Source organism: Lycium ferocissimum, chromosome 6, assembly GCF_029784015.1.
Source record: "Lycium ferocissimum isolate CSIRO_LF1 chromosome 6, AGI_CSIRO_Lferr_CH_V1, whole genome shotgun sequence".
NCBI classification, from domain to species: Eukaryota; Viridiplantae; Streptophyta; class Magnoliopsida; order Solanales; family Solanaceae; genus Lycium; species Lycium ferocissimum.
Genome location: NC_081347.1, coordinates 68,575,514 through 68,596,183, shown reverse-complemented (window position 1 = coordinate 68,596,183; position 20,670 = coordinate 68,575,514). Strand labels below are relative to the sequence as shown.

Here is a 20,670-nt window from a genome sequence, read left to right as displayed (position 1 = left end):
TACGTGGATCTGATGTGGATCTAACGTAGCTATTTTTTTTATTTTTTTTTTTGTGATGTGGACTTCCATCCATAAAAGGGCAATACATCAAGTATCTTAACGAGGAGGGCAAATTTGATCCCAAACTTTGACGGAGGGCAAATTTAAACTATAATCATACATGGAAGGTAAATTTGACCCTTTGCCCATAAAATATTACTACTTTACTTTACTTTACTACTGACTGTGAGTCTGTTTGGATGGGTCAAAAAAAAACGACATAAGTTGTTTCGGTATAAAGCTCGTTTTTTCGAACTTATAATTTTTTTTAGATAAAGTAAGCGAATGGGCCCAATTATTTTTTTGGGCTTGTTTTAAGCACAAAATGGCTTTAAGCTAGCCATTCAAACACTCAAAAAAGCTGAAAACAGCTTATAAGCTATTTTTAGCAACTTATAAGCCAATCCAAATGGGCTCTGTATATAGAAATGTGAAGAGGAGGACGACCAAGGGTAGAGCAGTCATTTAGCTCAATTAGTGCAGGGGTAGAATAATAATTACACATAACTGATTTTGGCAAATCCGTACTTCCTTTCCTTCTAGACCGTTCCCTTTGGGTCTCTCTTTCCTCGAGATCACTTCTAGATTAACAATTGCTAAGGCCTAAGAGGCAGAGGAATGGGCAAAGTACTCGGCCATCTTCCTCAAACCTTTTCCTCTCCTTTGTGCTCAAACTGGGTATATTCCTGTCTGTACTATCAATTTATATGTTAAAGTAGGTTGTAACACAATTGGTGATGGGTCTTCATGCTTCTATAAAGTAGTTGTATTTTTTTGTTTGTATCGAGTATTATTGGAATATGCATATATGAGTTTCTTGTTAAAAGATTTCTGACGTTCACCAGGTGTTTGAAAATTGGAGCTGCAGTAAATTTTTGAACTTTCTTAACCTATAGGTTTCTTTGTCACTTAGCTTATCACACTAGAATGTAAAGAGTCAATGTTCGTATGCTTATTATAATCCTGACTTCCAATTTTCTTAACAACAAGGTGGTCGTTGAGCTAGCTTGGTCTGATAATATTCAAACTGCATTATTATTGAACCTATCATTAGTCATTACACTGTGGATGACATAAAAGGTATGAGGATTTTTATTATATCTCTCATTTGCATCGTAGTAGAACCTATGGTTTCCTAGCTGGGTATGCCTTTGGAATAGAGACCCGAGCTTGAGTTGGGGGTAGAAAGTGTCCTACCCCGTGTACAAAGGTACCAGCAGGTACTGCGCAGTTTACAAAGTTAGAAGTTGAGCGAATCGATTTGACGCGATCTGAGCTGAACCTGAGAAAATTTGCAGACACCAGTCATCGTCGACGGGCCGTCATTGTGTGGCGTCGACAGGGTTCCGCAGCTGGAAATCTACAGGCGCAGGTCAACGGAGCAAGTTGATGGACCGTCGACACGTCGACGGTCGTCGACCCGCTCGTCGAACCGGATCGCTGTAGCTTTTTGGCATCCAAGTATAAATATGTGGTTCACGACCTTATTTCTTATTTTCATCCATTCCAAATTAGAAAAACCCTAATATTTTCTCTCACAATATTTTCCATCATTATTAGTGGAGATTTGGTATGATCCGAGCCCGTGAACCCGTGCTTGTCAAGAAGAAGGTTGTTCATAGGGTTTCTTCAAGTTGTGAAGCTTAGGGGGTTGGAGTTGAAGTTGATCTTTGGAATCTTAGACCCCTCAAGACTTGCAAGTTCGAGAGATAGAAGTTGGACGATTGGATATACTTCAAGGTATGTTAAGGCTATCCTTTCTTTCTTTTGGCATGATCATATGATATGAGCCAACAAACGAGTAAGCGAGCTTCCATATTACTCTACTCTTAGAAGCATTAGAAGTACTTCAGTATTTGATGTTCATGTGCCTCGTTTATGAGTGTTCCTTCTGTTCATGGGTCCAGTCTTATGTAGCCAGTTCTATGTATACAGTTTACTCATGCATTACATTCATTATATACTTATGTACATTGACCCGTGAATAGAAGGCATTATATACGCGAGTATTAGATATATGTGGAGTATGAGAAGAGAGATAGGCGTTATACACGCATTACCACCATGATGATAATAAGAGAATCGGTACACGCACGTACCTCAAAGACGTGTATATGATGTTGGCCGCAGAGAGGCCGATATGATATGAGAAGAGAAACAGGCGTTATACACGCACATATATATAGATGTACGACCTTCATTGATAGGCATGAGCATGCATATTATGCGCCCACAGTGGCATTGTCGATTTACATTTATGCGGATACGAGACGGATACTAGTTCATACAAGTACATACGGATAGTCGTTTCGACTTATGACTTCAGATCTTATTCATGATTCTTGTATATATATGTTGTTCTTATGCCTTACATACTCAGTACATTATCCGTACTGACTCCCTATTGCTCGGGGGGCTGCGTTCATGCTCGCAGGTTCAGGTAGACCGACAGGTGGTCCAGCTTAGTAGGACTTCTATCCAGCATTGGTCAATGCGCTCCATTAATCCGGAGCTGTAGTCAGTTTTGGTATGCCTCTTTTGAGATGTATATGCATATGGGTATGACGGGGCCCTGTCCCGTCCTTCCTCGCTTTTATTCCGCAGGTACGTAGACGGTTGTTTGTATTAGTCGGATGACGTAGCCTTGTCGGCTTCTATTCTTTTTGTGTACGTATATGTAGCAAGACCTAGCACCTTTACCGTTCTTTCAACATGTTTATGTATATACGAGTGTTCGGTGTTCATGATGTCGCCATTTATGAGATCGCCTTAAGTCATGTATGGGTCTTGATGTTCAGTAAGATTCAGATATAAGTATAGCGGTGTTTGGTTGCTAGAGGTGTCGACACTCGTCACTACTCATCGGTTTGGACCGTGACAATTTTTATGAAAATCAAATGTGTTTTAATTGAGTTATTGCTTCTCTTTTTTTCGTCTAGTTGTCAAATTTATCCTACCCACCCATGTTGTTTTTATGCAATTTTCTCCTTATTATATTGAAAATTCTTTGGTACAAATCAATGAGAACAGGCATCTATAAATTGTCTTCTTAAACATTTACTTTCGAAGGTTTTGATTTTTGTTCATTGTATGATGTTCAAAGCCTTCAATAGCATTTAATGTTTTGCTATGTGAGTTCGGACACACTATATATGGAAAATTTGAGGATATAACATATGTAGAAACTTATCATTTTTCGCCTCCTGACTGACATTTGAATGGCTCCTTCGCCATTCTTCACAAACTAATTATACAAGGGGAAAATTGAAATAGAGTATTATGTGTGTAGTTTGTATTTGCTGCAGTACTATCTTGGTGTTGTTTCATAATACAATTTTAACTTGTCAATCAAAAAAAGTACTATATGCGTAGTTCAAGTTCTATCATACGACCGGATTGGAAGTTACTTGCTTTTTTTTCACGTGAAGCTTATAATTAATTTTGCAGCATTATATATTGATTCCTTTGGCATGTTCATGATTGGTTTTTGCAGTATCAGATATTTGAGTATATGCTGATACATCCGAGGTATGCAATGAAGCACTTAAGTATCTCAAGAAAGGAGAACATGGTAGAAGTCCATTCCAGTATAGTGCCTAGTATGATGAGCTTTCATAGGTTCTAACAGGCTTTGAAATTTCAGAGATTAGGATTTTCTAGTGGAAATTTGTGTCATATTTTCACTGAATTATGAAAAATTTAATGTTGGTCCTTGTGTTATTTAGATAGACACATTTAACCTTCATTTGAAATGTGTAATATTGATACTTCTGCTAGTGAATCTTCAAAAAGTTGATGAATTATTGATTATTAACTATTTAAAATTAATTATGCATTATGCTAAATTTGTATTGTTGCTCTACAATTAAAAGTATTATAGGTTTAATAATAATCTACTAATAACATATTAACTATTAAGCTCTACATAGAGGGGCTGAAAATGCAAGTGCTAATTAATTCAAAGTTAAATCGCCTTGAATTACAATTTACAAAGATCGGAATTAGAGTTTACCAACAACTAAGGGATTAAATGTGTGGCTATCCCTTTTCTTATCGTTGTTATTGTGACCGCAAAGTACACCTCTCATTTTTCTTCCGTTTCATATACATGTTCGCGTAGCTAATTTTTGCTCGTACTTGTCACGACCCAACCGGAGGGCCATGACGGGCACTCGAAGCTAACTTACCGAGTACCACAATACATACATGCATCTCATATCCATACTTGAGTGGGCCGTAATACTAACTATTACATGCCATAACTGTAAGGGACACAAGCCCAAAAGATATATACATATATACATCAGCAAGCTGGTCTCAAGTACTCGAGCCGAGAAGGCAAAACAATGATACAACACAAGAGGGACCGAGAGGTCCACGACATCTAGTTGTACATATCTGCGTCACGAGCCTCTCTACGGAATCATAACATAATAAGGACGGGACAGGACCCCGCCATACCCATCTGTACATAAAACCATACCAACTGGACTGCGACTCCGGAACAAGTAGAGTGCTCCTGTATCAACGCTGAGATGGCAGCCTATGAATCTGAACCGTCTCCTTGTCTACCTGTGGGCATGAACGCAGCGTCCACAAGCAAAAAGACATCAGTACGAATAATGTACCGAGTATGTAAGGCATGAAAACAACATATACATAAGAATCATGAAAGAAATCTATGACATGAGAGTCAATCATATATCCGTCTCCGTATATATGTGTAATCGTATAGCTGAAAATATTTGTATAACTCTGTATATCTGAATGCCTCTTAAGGCGGATGTCATGCATGCTTAACTTTTGAAAACATCTTATACATACATATATATAGTATACTGCCCGGCCATATAGGCGCGGTGTTATCATCATCTGATCATGTATACTGCCCGGCCATATAGGCACGATGTTATCATCATCTCATCATCATCCCGTGTCCGGGACGATATCATAAGCTGCCCACTGCAGTGGTGTGCGCATCTATGCGCATGCCAGGCCGACTATAGCGCGGCACGGTGTGATAAAACACACACACACGCGCGCACACACACACACACACACACACACACATATATATATATATATATAAGAGCCCAAATAAAAGCTACAACTCTATCAGAGTGACATAGGGTCAGTAACCTCCGATGTATCATTATGGAATCATCGTCATCGCTATATCTCACCTTGAAGGAACAATTGTCATAAGGTGAGATCAATAACAATGAATAAAATCAATAATCATGAAACAAGCTCAATAATCTCATAATGACATCAAAACCATAAGCTTTGGAATCTCTAGAAATGGGATCATTCTCATCTTCATTATCATCATAGAAAACATTTATCTTTCATATCATAAAAACCTTGAGTATCATGAATTGCTAGCATTTTTAGGAGTAAGGGTATTATGGATATCATGTATAAGTTCATAAAAAGAGAGTCATGCCTTTGGAAAGAAAGGGACAGCCTTAACATACCTTGGAGTCTACCTAATGTCCAATGCTTACTTCCCGAGCTTGTAACACTACAACCAAGATAACATGAATTACAATTAGGCCATATACATCCCTTACTACCCATTTCAAGTACATAGGAAACTTAACGAAATTCGGGCAGCATTTCCCCTATAATTTCCATTCCAAATCAAGCCCAAACATCAATACCAACATCAACAACAACATAATCAAGAACTACAAGTCAAAGCATAAGTAAATCCATCCCAAAACTTCCTTCAAATCAGACCCCAAGCCAACAACACCGACATGCCAACATGTAATCTTTATATCACAATTTCCTTAACTTAAAACTATTAAAATCCTTCAAGAACCATTTAATATCAAAGCTTAGATGGAAAACATACCTAATATAGTGCAAACCTTCAACCGCAACACTTTGATTTAAGGCCATAAGGCCACCAACATAATAGAAACACAAGCTACCATGATGTGCTAACTAGTCTTGGGTTTTACGGGCTCAAATCTTACTTAGATGATGGAGGGAATTAGGAAAAGGGTTGAGGGGAGTATTAGGACATTTAGGGTCTGTTGGTGTGTGAAATAATGAAGGATAAAACGAAATGGATCAATAAATAACATTCTAGAAAATTCTCCACTGACTCACTGTTGACGGGCCGTCGATGTGCATCGACGGACCGTCACACTTCGACGGTTCATAACTCCCACCTCGATGTGCGAATTCAATTTTGCCAATTGCATTGGAAAGTAGACTCACTGAACTTATGAATGCATAGGTTATGGGTTCCGTAACTCCTCGTATTCTAGGAGAGATGCCTCTCTAAATTTGACCCAAAATTTAAATCCGAATTCGCCAAATTTTTCCAAAGTTTCAACAAACTTAATTTCTTTGATTCGCTTAACATCCAACCTTCCCGATACTTACTAAACATGATACCAAGCTGTCATGTATGAAGAATGAGCATGTATAATTCCTTATGACTTGACGACAACCTCGCCTTTTAAGTCTTCGTCAACTAACTCACGACGAAACTTTACATTTAAAGGTACGGGGTGTAACAGTACTTCTCTTGGAAAATCTTGCTTCTAGACCTGTTTATTAACCATGCATTATGCTAAATTTATATTGTTCTTCACAATTAAAAGTATAATAGGTCTAACAATAATCTGAATATAACGTATTTACTACGTAAGGGGGCCGAAAATGAACATTCTAAGTAACTTAAGGTTAAATATTACAACGGCCAAAATTACAGTTTACTAATAACTAAGGGATCAAAAGTATGATTATTCATATTTTGTCCTTGTTATTGTGATTGTAAATTTCGTTTTTCATCTTCTGTTTCGTGCCAAATACACAGTGAGTTCACGTGGCTAATTTTTGCTCGTACTTCTCTTGGAAAATCTTGCTTCTTGACATGTTTAATTAATCGTGTGTTATGCTAAATTTGTTGTGTTATGTTACTCCACAATTAGAGGTACTATAAGTCTAATAATAATCTAAACATAACATACTACTACTATGTAAAGGGACCAAAAGTGCAAATTCTACCTAATTCAAGATTAAATATTATAAGGACCAAAATTACATGTTACTAATAATTAAGAGATGAAGAGTAAAATTATTCATATTTTTGTCTTTGTTATTGTGAATGCAAATTCCATCTCTCATCTTTCATTTCTAGCCAAATACGCAATCTAATCGTGTGGCTAATTTTTGCTCGTACTTCTCTTGAAAAATCTTGCTTCTTGACCTGTAGTCAAGCCGTCACTAATTGAATTTTATTAGGAGTGCTAATTCATTGACTTGGGAATCCATGAAACTTGCTGAGCATAGATATTGTTATAATTAAATGATCATTTATACCACTTTGTATAGAGTCTTATAGTTTCAATATAAAGATCTGCTATTCCAAAATTTTCATGGGAAGATATATTAATAACTGAACACAAAGTCTTATTGTTAGTTCCTCAAAACTATTAGTTAACACGCGTAATTTCTAGAAATTAAGTATGGGACGACCAAGGGCAAAAATGTCCATTTGCTCAATCATAACAGTGCTTCTATTTTGGTACACGTCTGACGAGTATGTTCAGCACTCTGAGTCAAGGTTTCTTTTTTGAAAAAATATATTTGGCATAACCCAAAATGGCACAACTTGGCACAACTCCACCTTTTTAGGGGTATTAACGTAAATTCAAGTGGACTTTTCGCACAAATTGCACAAATGCCATCGTTGCCTATTACGTTTATGCCCTTTCTGAAAATTTTATTTTTCCAATTTCAAATTCATTTAAATTTTCCTCTCTTCACCCAAGATCATTATTACATTTTTCTTTCCAATGACAATCACTAGAGAAAACCGTGCATTCTTTTTGAATGTGCATTCTTTTTGAATGTATACTTTTCTTATATTGTATATATATACGTATATTCCTATTTTCTATTTATTTATTCCTTGTTGTTTTATTGGTCATCAAATAGGTGTTGACCAATTATCTATAGTAAGAAAAAAAAGTAGAACCTAGTATACAACCTATATATATACGTATAATCCTATTTAAAAAATTCAAATTTTACACTCTTTCATCATATATATATATATATATATATATATATATATATATATATATATATATATTCCTATTTTCTATTTATTTATTTATTTATTTATTTATTTATTTATTGTTGTTTTATTGGTCATCAAATAGGTGTTGACCAAGAAAAAAAGTAGAATCTAGTATACAACCTATTTATTTATTTATTCCTTGTTGTTTTATTGGTCATCAAATAGGTGTTGACCAAGAAAAAAAGTAGAATCTAGTATACAACCTATATATATATATAAAATCCTATTATTTATTTATTTATTGTTGTTTTATTGGTCATCAAATAGATGATGACCAATTACCTATGGTAAAAAAAAGTAGAACTTACCTATTATTTATTTATTTATTGTTGTTTTATTGGTCATCAAATAGGTGATGACCAATTACCTATAGTAAAAAAAAAAAAGTAGAACTTATATATATATATACACGTATATTCCTATTTAAAAAATTCAAATTTTACACTCTTTCATCATTACACTTAATTTCCCAATGTTCAATCAGTAAGAAAAAAAGCATAACCTTGTACTCCTTTTTTTTTTTTGTTACGCTCCTTTTTTTTTTTTCATTGGTCATAAAATTGGTTGTATAACATTGTATAACATCCTTGTTCATTTTTTTTTTTTTCTCGTTGTAAAAGATCATATAACGTCCTTCCAGGAAACTATGTCACAATTTTCAGGGAATACGGAGGAATTTAATATTTGTAATTGCGGTAACTCTTGTCTTGTAAGAACCTCAAGGACTCCAAACAACCCAGGTCGTACATTTTTTGGTTGCAAGATTCCAAAAGTGAGTAGCTACTTTCAAAATTTGATTTTTCAAAATTTGATTTTCGGCCTTGAATTTTCTATTTTGTTTGAGTTCATAATTTTCTTATCGTTTTATGTAGGATAAGGGTGGATGTGGTTATTTTAGATGGATTGATCATTCTCCAGAGGTTGAGCTTTTGAAGGAGAAGCTTAAAGAGGTTGAAGAAGAGAGGAATACATTGAAACACAAAATGAAGGATATTGGAGACAAGATTGATTCATTGAAACAAAAATTGAAGGTAACTAAGCAAGAGAGGGACTGTGAAAAAGCCAAATTCAAAAGGCTTGTGATCGTTGTTCTATGTGTATTAGTTGCAAAAATTCTCTTTGGCCTTGTCTAATTGTATCTAGTTACTGTTATGTTGCTAATTTAGTAGTTAGGCCAATATAGTAGTGTCTTGGTTATTGTCATTGTGATTTAGTTGGCCTTGTAAGACATGTTTTTCCTATTGTTATTGGATTTTCGGTTTGCCTTTTATTGAAGGGTGCATGTCTATTCAATTCTCAACCATAGAGAAGCATGTTCATATTTATGCAGTAGTGTTTTTTACTCATCTATGTTATGTGAATCTGTTTTTTATCAATGGAATTGGGTTTTTACTCATATTTATGAACATTTTCCTTTTCCATTTTGAAGAGTAAAATGATAGTTATCTCTAACATAGCGAGTAAAACTATTTAACGATGATTCTTAAACGCGGTTGATCTGCCCTAGTATAATGGTTTCGCCTTAAGTTTAGAACGTTTAGGTCCCGAGTTTGAGTCTAGGTACGCGCGTTTGAAAAAAAAAAAATTACAGTTTCCCTTGAGTTCCTAACCGGTGCAAGTGAAAATATGTTTAGGTGACATAGAAAAGCATGTTCATATTTATGAAGTAGTGTTTGTTACTCATCTTTGTTATGTAAATCTGTTTTTGATCAATGGAATTGGGTTTACTCATATTTATGAACATTTTCCTTTTTACTACCTTATTTTTTTTTCTTTTCCTTTTTTACATTGAGTGCATTTTGCCAATTTTTAATCAAATTATCTAATGTGGATAAAATAATAAAAAATATAAGAATCTGTAAAATCAAAATTAATTATTTTGTGTAGTCTTAGTGTTTTCAAGTTAAATTATTCCATCGTTTTAGCTATTTTGGTGTTAGCGGTTAAGCATAGAAATATTAAAAGAGACACAAATTGTAATTGCAAAACAAACATTTCATTCCAAACAGAGATAAAACAAGCTAAAACAAAACACAACAAAATTAAAAACAGTTAGATGACATAGCATCTAGACAAAAACACCCACACCAACTATTCCTACTAGTAATCTTAACCACCTCAAAAATAAAGAACCTTGGTGCATACATCACCAAAAGCAATGCCCCTAGTATCAAGTAAGGGGCTATCCTTTGATGACTCATTGTCACCACGAGTATCATAGACTTGAGGGGGATTATTCTTCAGGAGCTTCTCGTATATTTCATAAGATTTGGTAAGGGGAAGGGGGTCAAGCAAGAGTATCATCTCAGTAGAGTCTCTTCCTCTAAGCTTGATTAGCCTGTGTATGAGCTCAGTTAGTTCATCCTCCATGGTTTCGTAGTTTTCTTTTTGGTATGGTAAAACTTCTCTATGACATTCGGAGATGCACATAACCCTAAACTTAGTCTTCTTCTTTTTGGTGTTCTGTCCATTTTTTTAGTTACTGATAGCTTAGTACGTATTTAGGGTAATTTTTTCATGCAACCCATCTAGTGATTATATGGTGATCATGCATTAGTTGATATAATTACTTTCTTAGCTTGGGCGGCCAAACTCACCCACGCCTAAACCCTTCACCAATTAGATTTGGTCACCCATTTCATTAGCTAAATTCTCATTGGCCAATTTAAGAGGTGGACATTGGAAATAAACAAAGAGTGCATCTTGTATGCCGTGTTGTCAACATTATTATCCTTCTTGGAAATTTGTCAAAATTGTAAACGAATAGTCGTACAAAATTCAAATTTTTGTTTATATAACTTTCTTTAATTAATTAAATTAATCACATACTAATAAATTCACACAATTTTTAATATTATTTATTAAAAAAATTACTTACTAATAAGTTTATCTCTATTAGTGTAATTAATCAAAAAATAAGTTCATATACGTGTAAGTTTAAACATATCAGTGTAAGTCTAAAAAATAAGTTCATATGACGTTTATATAACTTTCTCTAATTAATCAAATTAATCACATAAAAATTATAAGTGTTAATAAAAAAATAACATGCCAATAAGTTTATACATATCACTGTAAGTCATAAGAAATAAGTTCTTATAATAATAAGGTTATCTCTATCGGTGTAAGTTATAAAAAAAGTTCATATCTGAGTATAAGTTTATACATTTGTGTATCATAATAAATAAGTTCAAATGATGGTTCAAATAAAATCCATAGCAGTGTAATTTATATTAATAATCATATTTTTTTGTTTATATAATTTTCTCTAACATAACAACTAACATAAAAAGAATTTTTGGCGAACAAACTAAAATTTTCATGATTTTATATTTAATATCCCCCAATACAAACCAAAACAACAACATCAATCCCAAAGCATACTTATACTAACCCTGGCAAAAGATTCACACAGCCTTAGGAACAGGTGGGAGTGAGGGGGGTAAGACTTCATCAAGTTCTATGCCAATGCCTCTGACCGTAGCCCTGGCCATCGCCTCCAATGTCTCCGTCCTCGCTTTCAACTCAGCCTGGTCGTCCATAATCTTGTCTAGTTTCTCAGCCATTTCCATCAAAAGAAAATGGACGTCTATAAGACGCTCATTCATGTTCTTGGGCGGATTGATGAGGATTTCATACTTGCTATGTCCACCAAACTGCCGCTTGTCACCCATTTCTGCACAAAGAACAAATAGTATAAGGATTAACTAAAAGAAGGAGAAAGCAAGTTATACTGTTTTTTAGTCTGAAGAGAAGAAAGAAAGATGAATATGTATGAATACCTTTTGGTAGGTATATTCTGGAACGATGTAAATGAAAAGTTGGAAATGAATTGTATTGTTGAATAGTCTCTTTATATATGTGAGACAAATTAATTAGAAAGGGCAGTTATGGAGAACCAAAAGGGAAAAAAAATAACCGCTCATATTTATCCATATTTATTGTTAATGGAATTGATTCCATTAAGCATAAACACTTTACAAATGCGAGTAGATGAAGAAATTATCAAAGTGTAATCTTGAAACTCATACCTGGGATCCCGTGGCGTTGAATCTCCATAGTTTTACTGGTAACATTACTAGTAACACTTGTGCCCTTATGGAAAAGGAAAAAAGTTGTAGTATGCTACTCCTTTATTACGGGCTGTTTCACATTTTATGACGTCCGTGAAGATAGTTACAGAACCGAAATTCATCCCAACTTTGTGACTCTAGCAGGAAAACAAACAAGTCTTGACATGGCATTAATACATGTGGTGGTCAATGCAAGGCCTGTGGGGTCTCGCTACGCGCACCTTTGGGTTGGCTACGGACGTACGTGTCCCTCTCGCACCGCGCGGCGTCGCTCCCCGCGCGCACTCAAAGTTGTATTGGTTCACCTATGACCTATTCTTGTATGCCTATGATTTTGTCCAGGAAAAGTGGTTTAAATCACAATATCTTAAGGAATTGGAGTTAGTACTTTAAAAAAAGAAAAACCCAAATCCTTGGGATCGTTACCAAATGAGGCGAAACTCTTATTACTACCTTCCCCATACTTTCTCCTGTTTTGGTTGACCTGTATAATGGAGAAGACATTCCATAACATCCTAGGAAGGGTTCCTAGTGCCATAGCCCTTGTTCGTGCACCTCTCATGGATCCTTGCTAAATTGGGAATATGACATCTCTTGATGTCTCCAAAGGGCCCCTTTTTAAATGTGGCCGAATGCCTGCGCGCGCACGAACGGCTGACACTCATCTGCGCACGTCTCCTGCACGACCGACACTTTTTACGCGCAGGGGCGCGGGCGCCAGGCACAACGAAGGCAGCCCGTAACAGTTGATGATCCTAAAGTTGTATTGGTTCACCTATGACCTATTCTTGTATGCCTATGATTTTGAATGGTTTAAATCACAATATCTTTAAGGAATGAGTGGGGTCCTTGTGATCGTTACAGTTTTTTCTCCCATTTTGGTTGACCTGTACTCATAATTCCCCAAAGGGTTTAGTTAAGTCACGCCACACTTTTTCTCTTGATGATCCTTCATCGTCCAATTGAATGCGAAGCAGAGCGTACTCGTATTTACTCATAATTCCCCATTGTAGTTAGCATAATTTCATCGTCCAATTGTGCTGGTTGAGCACGAAATTTATCTATGTTTTGTTGATAACAAGTTCACCTCAATTGCTCAACACTATCTACGAGTTTGCATACTAGCTCTAAGGTCTACGAGTTTGTGTACTAGCTCTAAGGCAATCGTGACTTAATAAGCACTTTTAGCCTCCTAAAAGCTTGGTCAAACAGGCTATAGACTCGTTATCTGGCTTTTGTGATAAAGTACTCCCTCCGTCCCAATTTATGTGGCGGTATTTGATTTGACACGGAGTTTAAGAAAGAAATGTAGACTTTTGAATCTTGTGGTCCAAAATAATCTATACATATTTGTGTGGTTATAGATCATCTCGTGAAGCGTAAAAGGTGAAATTTAAAGTTACTTTTTTCTACCCCTAATTATAGAAGTATGACATTCTTTTTAGGGACAGACTAAAAAGGAAAGTGTGCCAAATAAATTGAGACAGAGGAGTAGTAATGAAACATCACGTTCCTCGAGACCAACTTAGCTTTTTCTCTATTCATCCTCATGATAAAAACTCATCTTCTGTTCAATTTGTAAGAGAGGAAACTTTTACCCTCATGGCAAGTATTCTCCTGTGAAATTATCCAGAAAGAAAGCAGTTTAGGCAAAATTCACCTCATACGATAGAGGCATTGGGAAATTAAACTATTGAAAAAGGGAGAAGGCCTCACTTCTTAAAGGGCATAAGTTGCCTGTATATATTCCACAATATCTGCACTTTCAAACATCTGGACTCCAGTATTTGGATCTTCTAAGTATGGGACCTAAAAACAGACAAGAGTCATTATTAAGTTTCCCACATGTCTTGTAGGAATGCGCATAACACTTAACAGACATCCAATAGGCAGAGCTAACACAAAGCAACACAAAACCTGGAAATGACCAACTCTCTTGTATACTTCCTGGCGTTTGGGGCTACCACGAGCACAACTGCACCGTTTGGTTTTAATGCAGTCAGAGCAAATCAAAAGCAATGAAAAAGTTGAGTATACAGGAACGGACATGTCTTTATCCTATTTTTAATTTTTAATTTGGTCACGAAAAATAGTAGAAGAATCTTGCTGATTAAACTAGTCTTCTCGGAAAACAGAATGCAATTATTGAAGCTCCCACACCAGGTAGAAGTATCATCAATGAAATTTCTTCAAGCCCCTCTCCGAAACCATATAAGAGGAATTTCATTCTTGAAACCAGTGGCAAAGCACAATTTTTTGACAATAAATCAACAATTCAAAAGACAACTGAACTAAATGCATTCAGATTCTCTTCTGTTCGGGGTGAGAGAACGATCCTCTATTCACCCCTTCTAATGAATGTGAATCACTTATTGGTCATTTAATCTAGTTCTCAGACAAAAGAATTATAAAAATAGGTCTGATCATTGAAGCAGCAAGTTAAATTCTTTGCAAGGTAACCTACTTAAATCAAATATAAGAACTTATAGAAGACTTCATAGAAAAGATATTTAATTGTTGATGGTATTCTCATAAGACATCAGACAACATCCTAATTTATTCAGCTTATGATGGTGCCAACAGCATCCTAAATTGCATAGTGTATAGGTGTTGTTCATCATCCATTTCGTAGTTACATGTACCTGTGTTGTATGTGGGGTAGCTCTAGTTCTACAAGTACCTCACGTACAACTTTGCAAAATGGAGAAGGCTGAAAGGAAAAACAAGTGCAAGTAAGTCATGTAATGTGGATAAGCCATTCAGCAAAAATTCTTTTTACATAATGATTGAATTTGAAATCTAGAAAAGAATCAAATTCTTTATTAAGATTTATTTAAACCAAAATTAAAAGCATAATGCGTTCCAAATAAGCATGGTCTAACCTCGTATGCCCATAGCTCAATTGGCTTGGGTGGCATTTTAGATGGCGTATAGGTAGACCCCTGGAAAAGTCACAACAGATCATTTATGTGTCCTGTTAGCTTTCTGCCAACAGTATATTTATACTGAAAGCCCAATTCTGCGAATAAAATTATGTGCATTGGAAGTCTTGTCACTCTTGAGGGTTAGACTGTATAGATCAGAAATCTGTGGCACCAAAAGCCCATACACTTAAGTGAGAAAGCATATACCTTCCCCATTCGACCAATCATGGCAAAGCCTGCAGTAAGTGTCTGCGATGACAATATCCAATATTCAATAAATTGTATATCTATTAAACGCTCTTTCTAATAGATCTAACTCATAGATGATCAATGCTTGTTGCTTACAGTGAAAAGACCAAGGGACAACATAAATGGGACATTTCCATCACCTGCACAAGGAAACCAGCAGAATTAATGCACTCACTAAGAAAGAGTTTTACCAGAAAGACAGAAATGTAGTAGGAGATATATGAGTATCAAACCAAACTATCTCTTAAATGGGCTATTTGGTATCAACTGTGATTCATGCCAATCAAAAATCTAAATGCTGCTTACTTTTTCACGATGAGAAACTATATGGACACCAGTATATAGCTTAAAGTTTCAGATGTACGAACAAGTTACAGTAGTAACATTAAGAAGTACATGTCAGATATCTTTTCAATATAAGTTAGCTATTGCAGCATACCATATTTTCCAACCAAGTACTTAATAATGGCATCTGATTCATACATAGCAACTCCAGTGTTTGGATCAACCTGCAAAAGAATAACACAAAAGATTAGATGCCATAATGTCGTAATAAATCTGATCAACGAATATAATATATAACCGGATTATTTTGAAGAAGATATGTTCAGTTGAGTTACAGCATGGCTAGTCATTGTTGCATTGCAGAATGAGCAAAAAGAAAAAGCAACATAAGAGACATCAGTGTCCAATGAAGAAACTACTTAAGCGTGTTCTAAATCATCTGAAGCCATCAAATTATTGCATTGAGTAGAAAATTGTTTCCAAAAGAACTTTTAGTAACTTATTTCAAAGTATCTATTAGACAAAAAATCTTAGTTGGAAGGTGAATTACACCAGGTGCTCTTCAATTTACATTCAATAACATAGTGGTTGACAGTTAAAGAAGTATGTAAACAAAAAATCATGTTGTTTCTGTCTCAGCATACTTTTTGACACGATCCTTCTCTTGACTCACAGTTGCACATCATCAAGAGAATACAAGAGGATAACATTTTGAAAATAAATAAATTTAAGTGAATTTTAAGAGGACATTTAAAAATGATGATGCAGGCTACAATTTGCCATATTATTTTATTTTAAAGCATGTAAAAGGTTTGTGTTCGTGTGAGCTTCTGAGTGCTAATTTTCTGTACACGGAGCAATAGGAGAGAAATTATCTAACCATATAGGGGAACTGCTGCTTTCCACCCATCTGACCAACCTTGGGACGGAAATTCGGACCATTTCTTGGGCAAGGATAAAAGAGAACATCAAGGTCTAAAACAGCAACTATTTCCCTAACCTGAAATAAATAGACATCTTTAGCAATCAGGGACAAAAGAAAAGGACAAAGATCAAATGAGTACTTCAATGTGTATATTATTCCAAAAGAAAAGATAGCAGCACTCTGCTCATGAAGAATGTCACAAGATTCTTAGGCTAATTAAAGTTAAACTCATACATATAATAGTTCTGCACATTTCTTTTAAAGTAGCTCGATAGATATTAGTGTAAACTTTCACTAATCAATCATTTTAACAAGTGAAAGAAACTTCTGATATATAGGCAAGTTGGAGATGCTTGATTACAGTAACTGGATTTATATACGAGTAGAATGTAGGTATCAATCAGAGAAAAAAAGGAGTTAATGTATCTGAAGTTACCTTCTTACAAAACGGGCAGCTGAAGAAATCCCCACATGTTCCATGCAAGGCAATGTAAAAGAGGAAACAGGTGAATTAAGTCTAAAAATTTGATTGGAGATAGGAAAAAATGAAAAGATAAGAATCATAAATTTGTCATAAATAGATGCTGACAGTTGAATGTACTAGTGAGCATTAAAACACTTCCCCAGCAAACATACCTTTCAAACTCATATATCTCGATTGGCTTCTCAGGTCGAGGACCTACTTTTGAACTCTCCTTCACCTTGAAGCCTGTATAAATATCTTGTGTCACAAAAACATCACCAAGACTCATACTCTAAAGTTCAAATTAAATGTTAGAAAATGTCCTTAATTGGAAAAATTTAGAAGGATATTACCAGCAATATATCAAAAGATTTTCCTTTGGTGTTGATGAAACTAGAAGATCTTCAACAATGACAAAATATGATATAGTGAAGTATTTAAAAGACACAAGTCATGATCTTCTATCACTTAATTAATTTAGAATCATATTATATATTTAACTAATGAACAACGACTTGGAGTTTCGTCTGTACTTCTATTACTTATAGAATGAGGTCTCGCTTCTTTTTCTTTTTCTCCTCAGGAGTGCATTCGGATAAATCCAATTTTGGAATTTTAAATGTCGGTTTCTCTACATTCTGATATGCACATGAACTTTATCTGTATCAACGCTTGTTGATTGTAAAGTGTAATGACTGATTCCGATTCTCAACACCATCCTAACAAGTTTTGGAAGAAAATGTATGAGGAAACAGGTGAACGATAACTACCAGAAATTCCTAGTGCATACTGATCAGATGGAACCTCATTTTCGGAGACAAAAGATGCTGAATACCTGCAGTAGTACATAAAGAATAAGTATCCCAAATGTATCAACATCGGTATCTCAGAAGAATTGATACAAAGGTCTTTCAGAAAAAGAAAGATGTCAATAAGCTTTAGTTCATCATTCCTAAGACTGAAATGTTACAGCAAGCGGTATTCTGGAATCCATGCAAATCATATCAAGTTTAACTATGTATGCCACTTATGAAGATAACTAGACACTCCATCTCAGTTTTTGTACATCTTGAAGCATCGCCTTGCATTGTCTAGTACAACTAAATGGAAGTTGAACTTTAGAAAAGCATCAGTGCAGTGTAAGTGTGCTTCTTCATTTATCGCATATTTGTGAAGTCTGTTTTTCGGTTATTCGTACCTTTAGCCAGCCAGGCATTGAAGTTAAACATTCCTTTTCCTTTTTGTTGTTGCCAAGAATAAATGAAAACTGAAGGAACAATGCTTGTAGTCTTAATGTCCAAGATGGCTTGTGCTATAAGGAAAGTGAATAGTAGCTAGATAGAAGTAATGTAACATGGATTGATAAATAGTCTGCTACCTTGTATTCAGTATTCACCTATTTGTTGGTTAACCAGTTATCCCTGGGCAAGTTCTCATCCAGTATTCCCTTCACATAACTTAAACTAACTACAATACTAAATGCAAAACCACAACTTCGTATCAAATCAAAACTAGTACTTTGTCTTAACTCCTAATGTTCTGTTCTTCAAACTCGAACTAAATTAAAAGCATCCAGAAGAATCTGTTAATATTGCCTATCATTCTCAACAAAACAAGAGTAAACCCTAATAACCTTGGTGTCCGGGCCAGCTTGCGCATCTTGACTAAATCCACGGGTTACCTGCTATTGTTACCTTCCACTAGCACAATTACCAGATAACCTATCCACATCCTTAGAGAGATGACAAGAAATCACCTACTGCTTTTGCCTCTGCTGAGAATTGAACCTAAGACCTCATGGTTCCCGACCTACTTCTTATTGACCACTAGGCCACACCCTTGGGTGCATAACTCATTCCATTTCCAGAAACATTTTTTCCAATTGATCACAAAGCTTAAATATTTTCCAATTCACAAAACAATTAGGAAACCTATGCTATATAATTTCTTTAACAAAATCAATAAATCAATCAATCAACCAGCCTCAATTCCAAATTCCCAAATCAGTTAGGGTCAGCTATAAGAATCCTCTATATCCATTCATACTCAGATGATTCATAATAAACTAAAAAAAAAAAAAGGCGGTCCGGTGCACTAAGCTCTTGCTATGCGTGGGGTCGGGGGAAGAGCCGGAAGATGATTCATTATACTTAAACTATTTTTTTTTGGTAACCATGGTGTTCGGGCCAGCTTGCGCGCACCTCGACTAATTCCACGGGATACCTGCCGCCTCGCCAGCAATAGGTACGAGGTAATTCTGTCCACCAAAACTAGAAACAGCTAGGAAGAAACTAGTGTATTTTCTCTACTGGGAATTGAACCTAAGACCTGATGGTGCTCAATTCACTTCATTGACCACTAGGCCACGCCTTTGGGTGCATCAGTTATTCCCTTTTCCTACCTGAACTATATCTATGTATTAAAACACACCTCAAAGCTATTTAGGCCAACTATCAGTTGTTCCCTAGGTGTGTTTTATTTCATGGTGATAGTTCAGGTAGGAAAAGGGAACAACTGATAATAGGGGCATGAAACAGTTATAGTTCAGGTGTCTTTTTGACCATTATCTCTTTACAAAAAACAAAATCATACTTATATTTTAGCAAAAATAAGGTGATTAAAGATGAATTTAAACTGAATGAAGCATACATACCCAGAAACAGCAATACCAGTACCAAGGCGAAAAACCAAACCAAGAGAAGCACCCAATATATCAAAAATCTTATCACTTCTCGGTGTAAATGGCTTAGGTTTCGGCGCCTTGAAGTTCAAAGGCGCCGAAAACCATTTAACTTCTTCTTTAGTGCTCACACTATTATCTGAAGATTGAGTCATTGATTTTACAAACAAAACTCTCTTGTTTTTATAGAGTTTTCTGTGAGCTGAAATTGGCGCCAGTGAAATGTTCAATACTCCGGCCATGGTTTTCGGGCAAAGTTTCAAATATCTGTTGGTGTGGCCTGAAATGAAACAGGTAATTCTGTTACGAGGTTTATATTTATTCATTCATGTAGAGGCCAAATATACCGTGGTACTATCCAAAATAGTTTAAATTTACCTCTTGTTTGAGTTTCCGTTTAAATATATCCCTGCCATTATATTTTCGGTCTAAATATATCTTTTTAATTATACTTATGACACAAATTTGTCCTTAATTTTGACTGAGGGATACGTGACAAGCTCAGAATCAAATGACTCACCCAATTTTAAATTTCGTTCGTTTAACTCGACTCGATCCATTTTAAATAGTTTAAATATACTCCTCGTTTGAGTTTCGATTCAAATGTATCCCTGCCGTTATACTTACGGTCTAAATATACACCTCTTATTATATTATGGCACAAATTTGCCATTAATTTTGACGGGTGGGCACTGTGTAAGCACATAATCAAATGACTTACTCGCAATTTTACATACCCAATTTCTTTAGAAATTCACCCGTTTAACTTGACTCGGCCCATTTTTTTCTTTTCATCTTATTCTTTTTGGATAGTCGTTATGGTCTCTCAATTATAGACAAAACTAATGTATTAGTCGTTATAATATCTGAGTAAACTTATTGAACCTTCAATTAATAGAAATACGTATTTATTTTTTATCTCTTTACG

The 20,670-nt window shown here is 35.4% G+C and overlaps 2 protein-coding genes and 1 long non-coding RNA gene across 4 annotated transcripts; 1 reads left to right on the top strand and 2 right to left on the bottom strand.

The window, feature by feature from the left end:
* Nucleotides 1-8,789: 8,789 nt before the first annotated feature.
* Nucleotides 8,790-9,276, top strand: LOC132061586 (uncharacterized protein At1g43920, Chloroplastic-like). Its single transcript, XM_059454364.1, has 2 exons — nt 8,790-8,915; nt 9,016-9,276. Exons 1-2 carry the CDS (start codon nt 8,790-8,792, stop codon nt 9,274-9,276), a joined length of 387 nt encoding a protein of 128 aa, XP_059310347.1.
* A 2,067-nt stretch (nt 9,277-11,343) lies between these two features.
* LOC132060192 (uncharacterized) lies at nt 11,344-12,148 on the bottom strand. Its single transcript, XR_009415895.1, has 2 exons — nt 11,926-12,148; nt 11,344-11,819 (listed from the first exon to the last, which is right to left on the bottom strand). It is a non-coding gene; the product is annotated as an uncharacterized LOC132060192 (long non-coding RNA).
* A 1,362-nt stretch (nt 12,149-13,510) lies between these two features.
* On the bottom strand, nt 13,511-20,074 carry LOC132060191 (uncharacterized). 2 transcript variants are annotated; one of them, XM_059453104.1, is made up of 13 exons: nt 19,716-20,073; nt 17,833-17,897; nt 17,236-17,308; nt 17,036-17,054; nt 16,555-16,674; nt 15,829-15,898; nt 15,486-15,529; nt 15,348-15,389; nt 15,099-15,158; nt 14,859-14,926; nt 14,134-14,191; nt 13,933-14,025; nt 13,511-13,833 (listed from the first exon to the last, which is right to left on the bottom strand). In XM_059453104.1, exons 1-12 carry the CDS (start codon nt 20,066-20,068, stop codon nt 13,936-13,938), a joined length of 1,062 nt encoding a protein of 353 aa, XP_059309087.1. In that variant the 5' UTR covers nt 20,069-20,073; the 3' UTR covers nt 13,511-13,833; nt 13,933-13,935. The 2 variants fall into 2 exon arrangements, with proteins under 2 accessions (XP_059309087.1, XP_059309088.1); XM_059453105.1 differs by lacking the exon at nt 17,036-17,054 and having other exon boundaries at nt 17,217-17,308; nt 19,716-20,074.
* Between the last annotated feature and the right edge of the window lie 596 nt (nt 20,075-20,670).

Bases quoted from the DNA above. Each gene is read 5' to 3' on its own strand.
- LOC132060191 (XM_059453105.1), bottom strand. From the start codon at position 20,068: ATGAATAAATATAAACCTCGTAACAGAATTACCTGTTTCATTTCAGGC. The intron at 16,675-17,216 runs GTTTTAATGCTC...TATTTATTTCAG, and splicing joins GGTATGTTTGCTGGGGAAGT to GTTAGGGAAATAGTTGCTGT. The intron at 14,192-14,858 runs GTACATGTAACT...CAAACGGTGCAG, and splicing joins CTACCCCACATACAACACAG to TTGTGCTCGTGGTAGCCCCA.
- LOC132061586 (XM_059454364.1), top strand. From the start codon at position 8,790: ATGTCACAATTTTCAGGGAATACGGAGGAATTTAATATTTGTAATTGC. The intron at 8,916-9,015 runs GTGAGTAGCTAC...CGTTTTATGTAG, and splicing joins TTGGTTGCAAGATTCCAAAA to GATAAGGGTGGATGTGGTTA.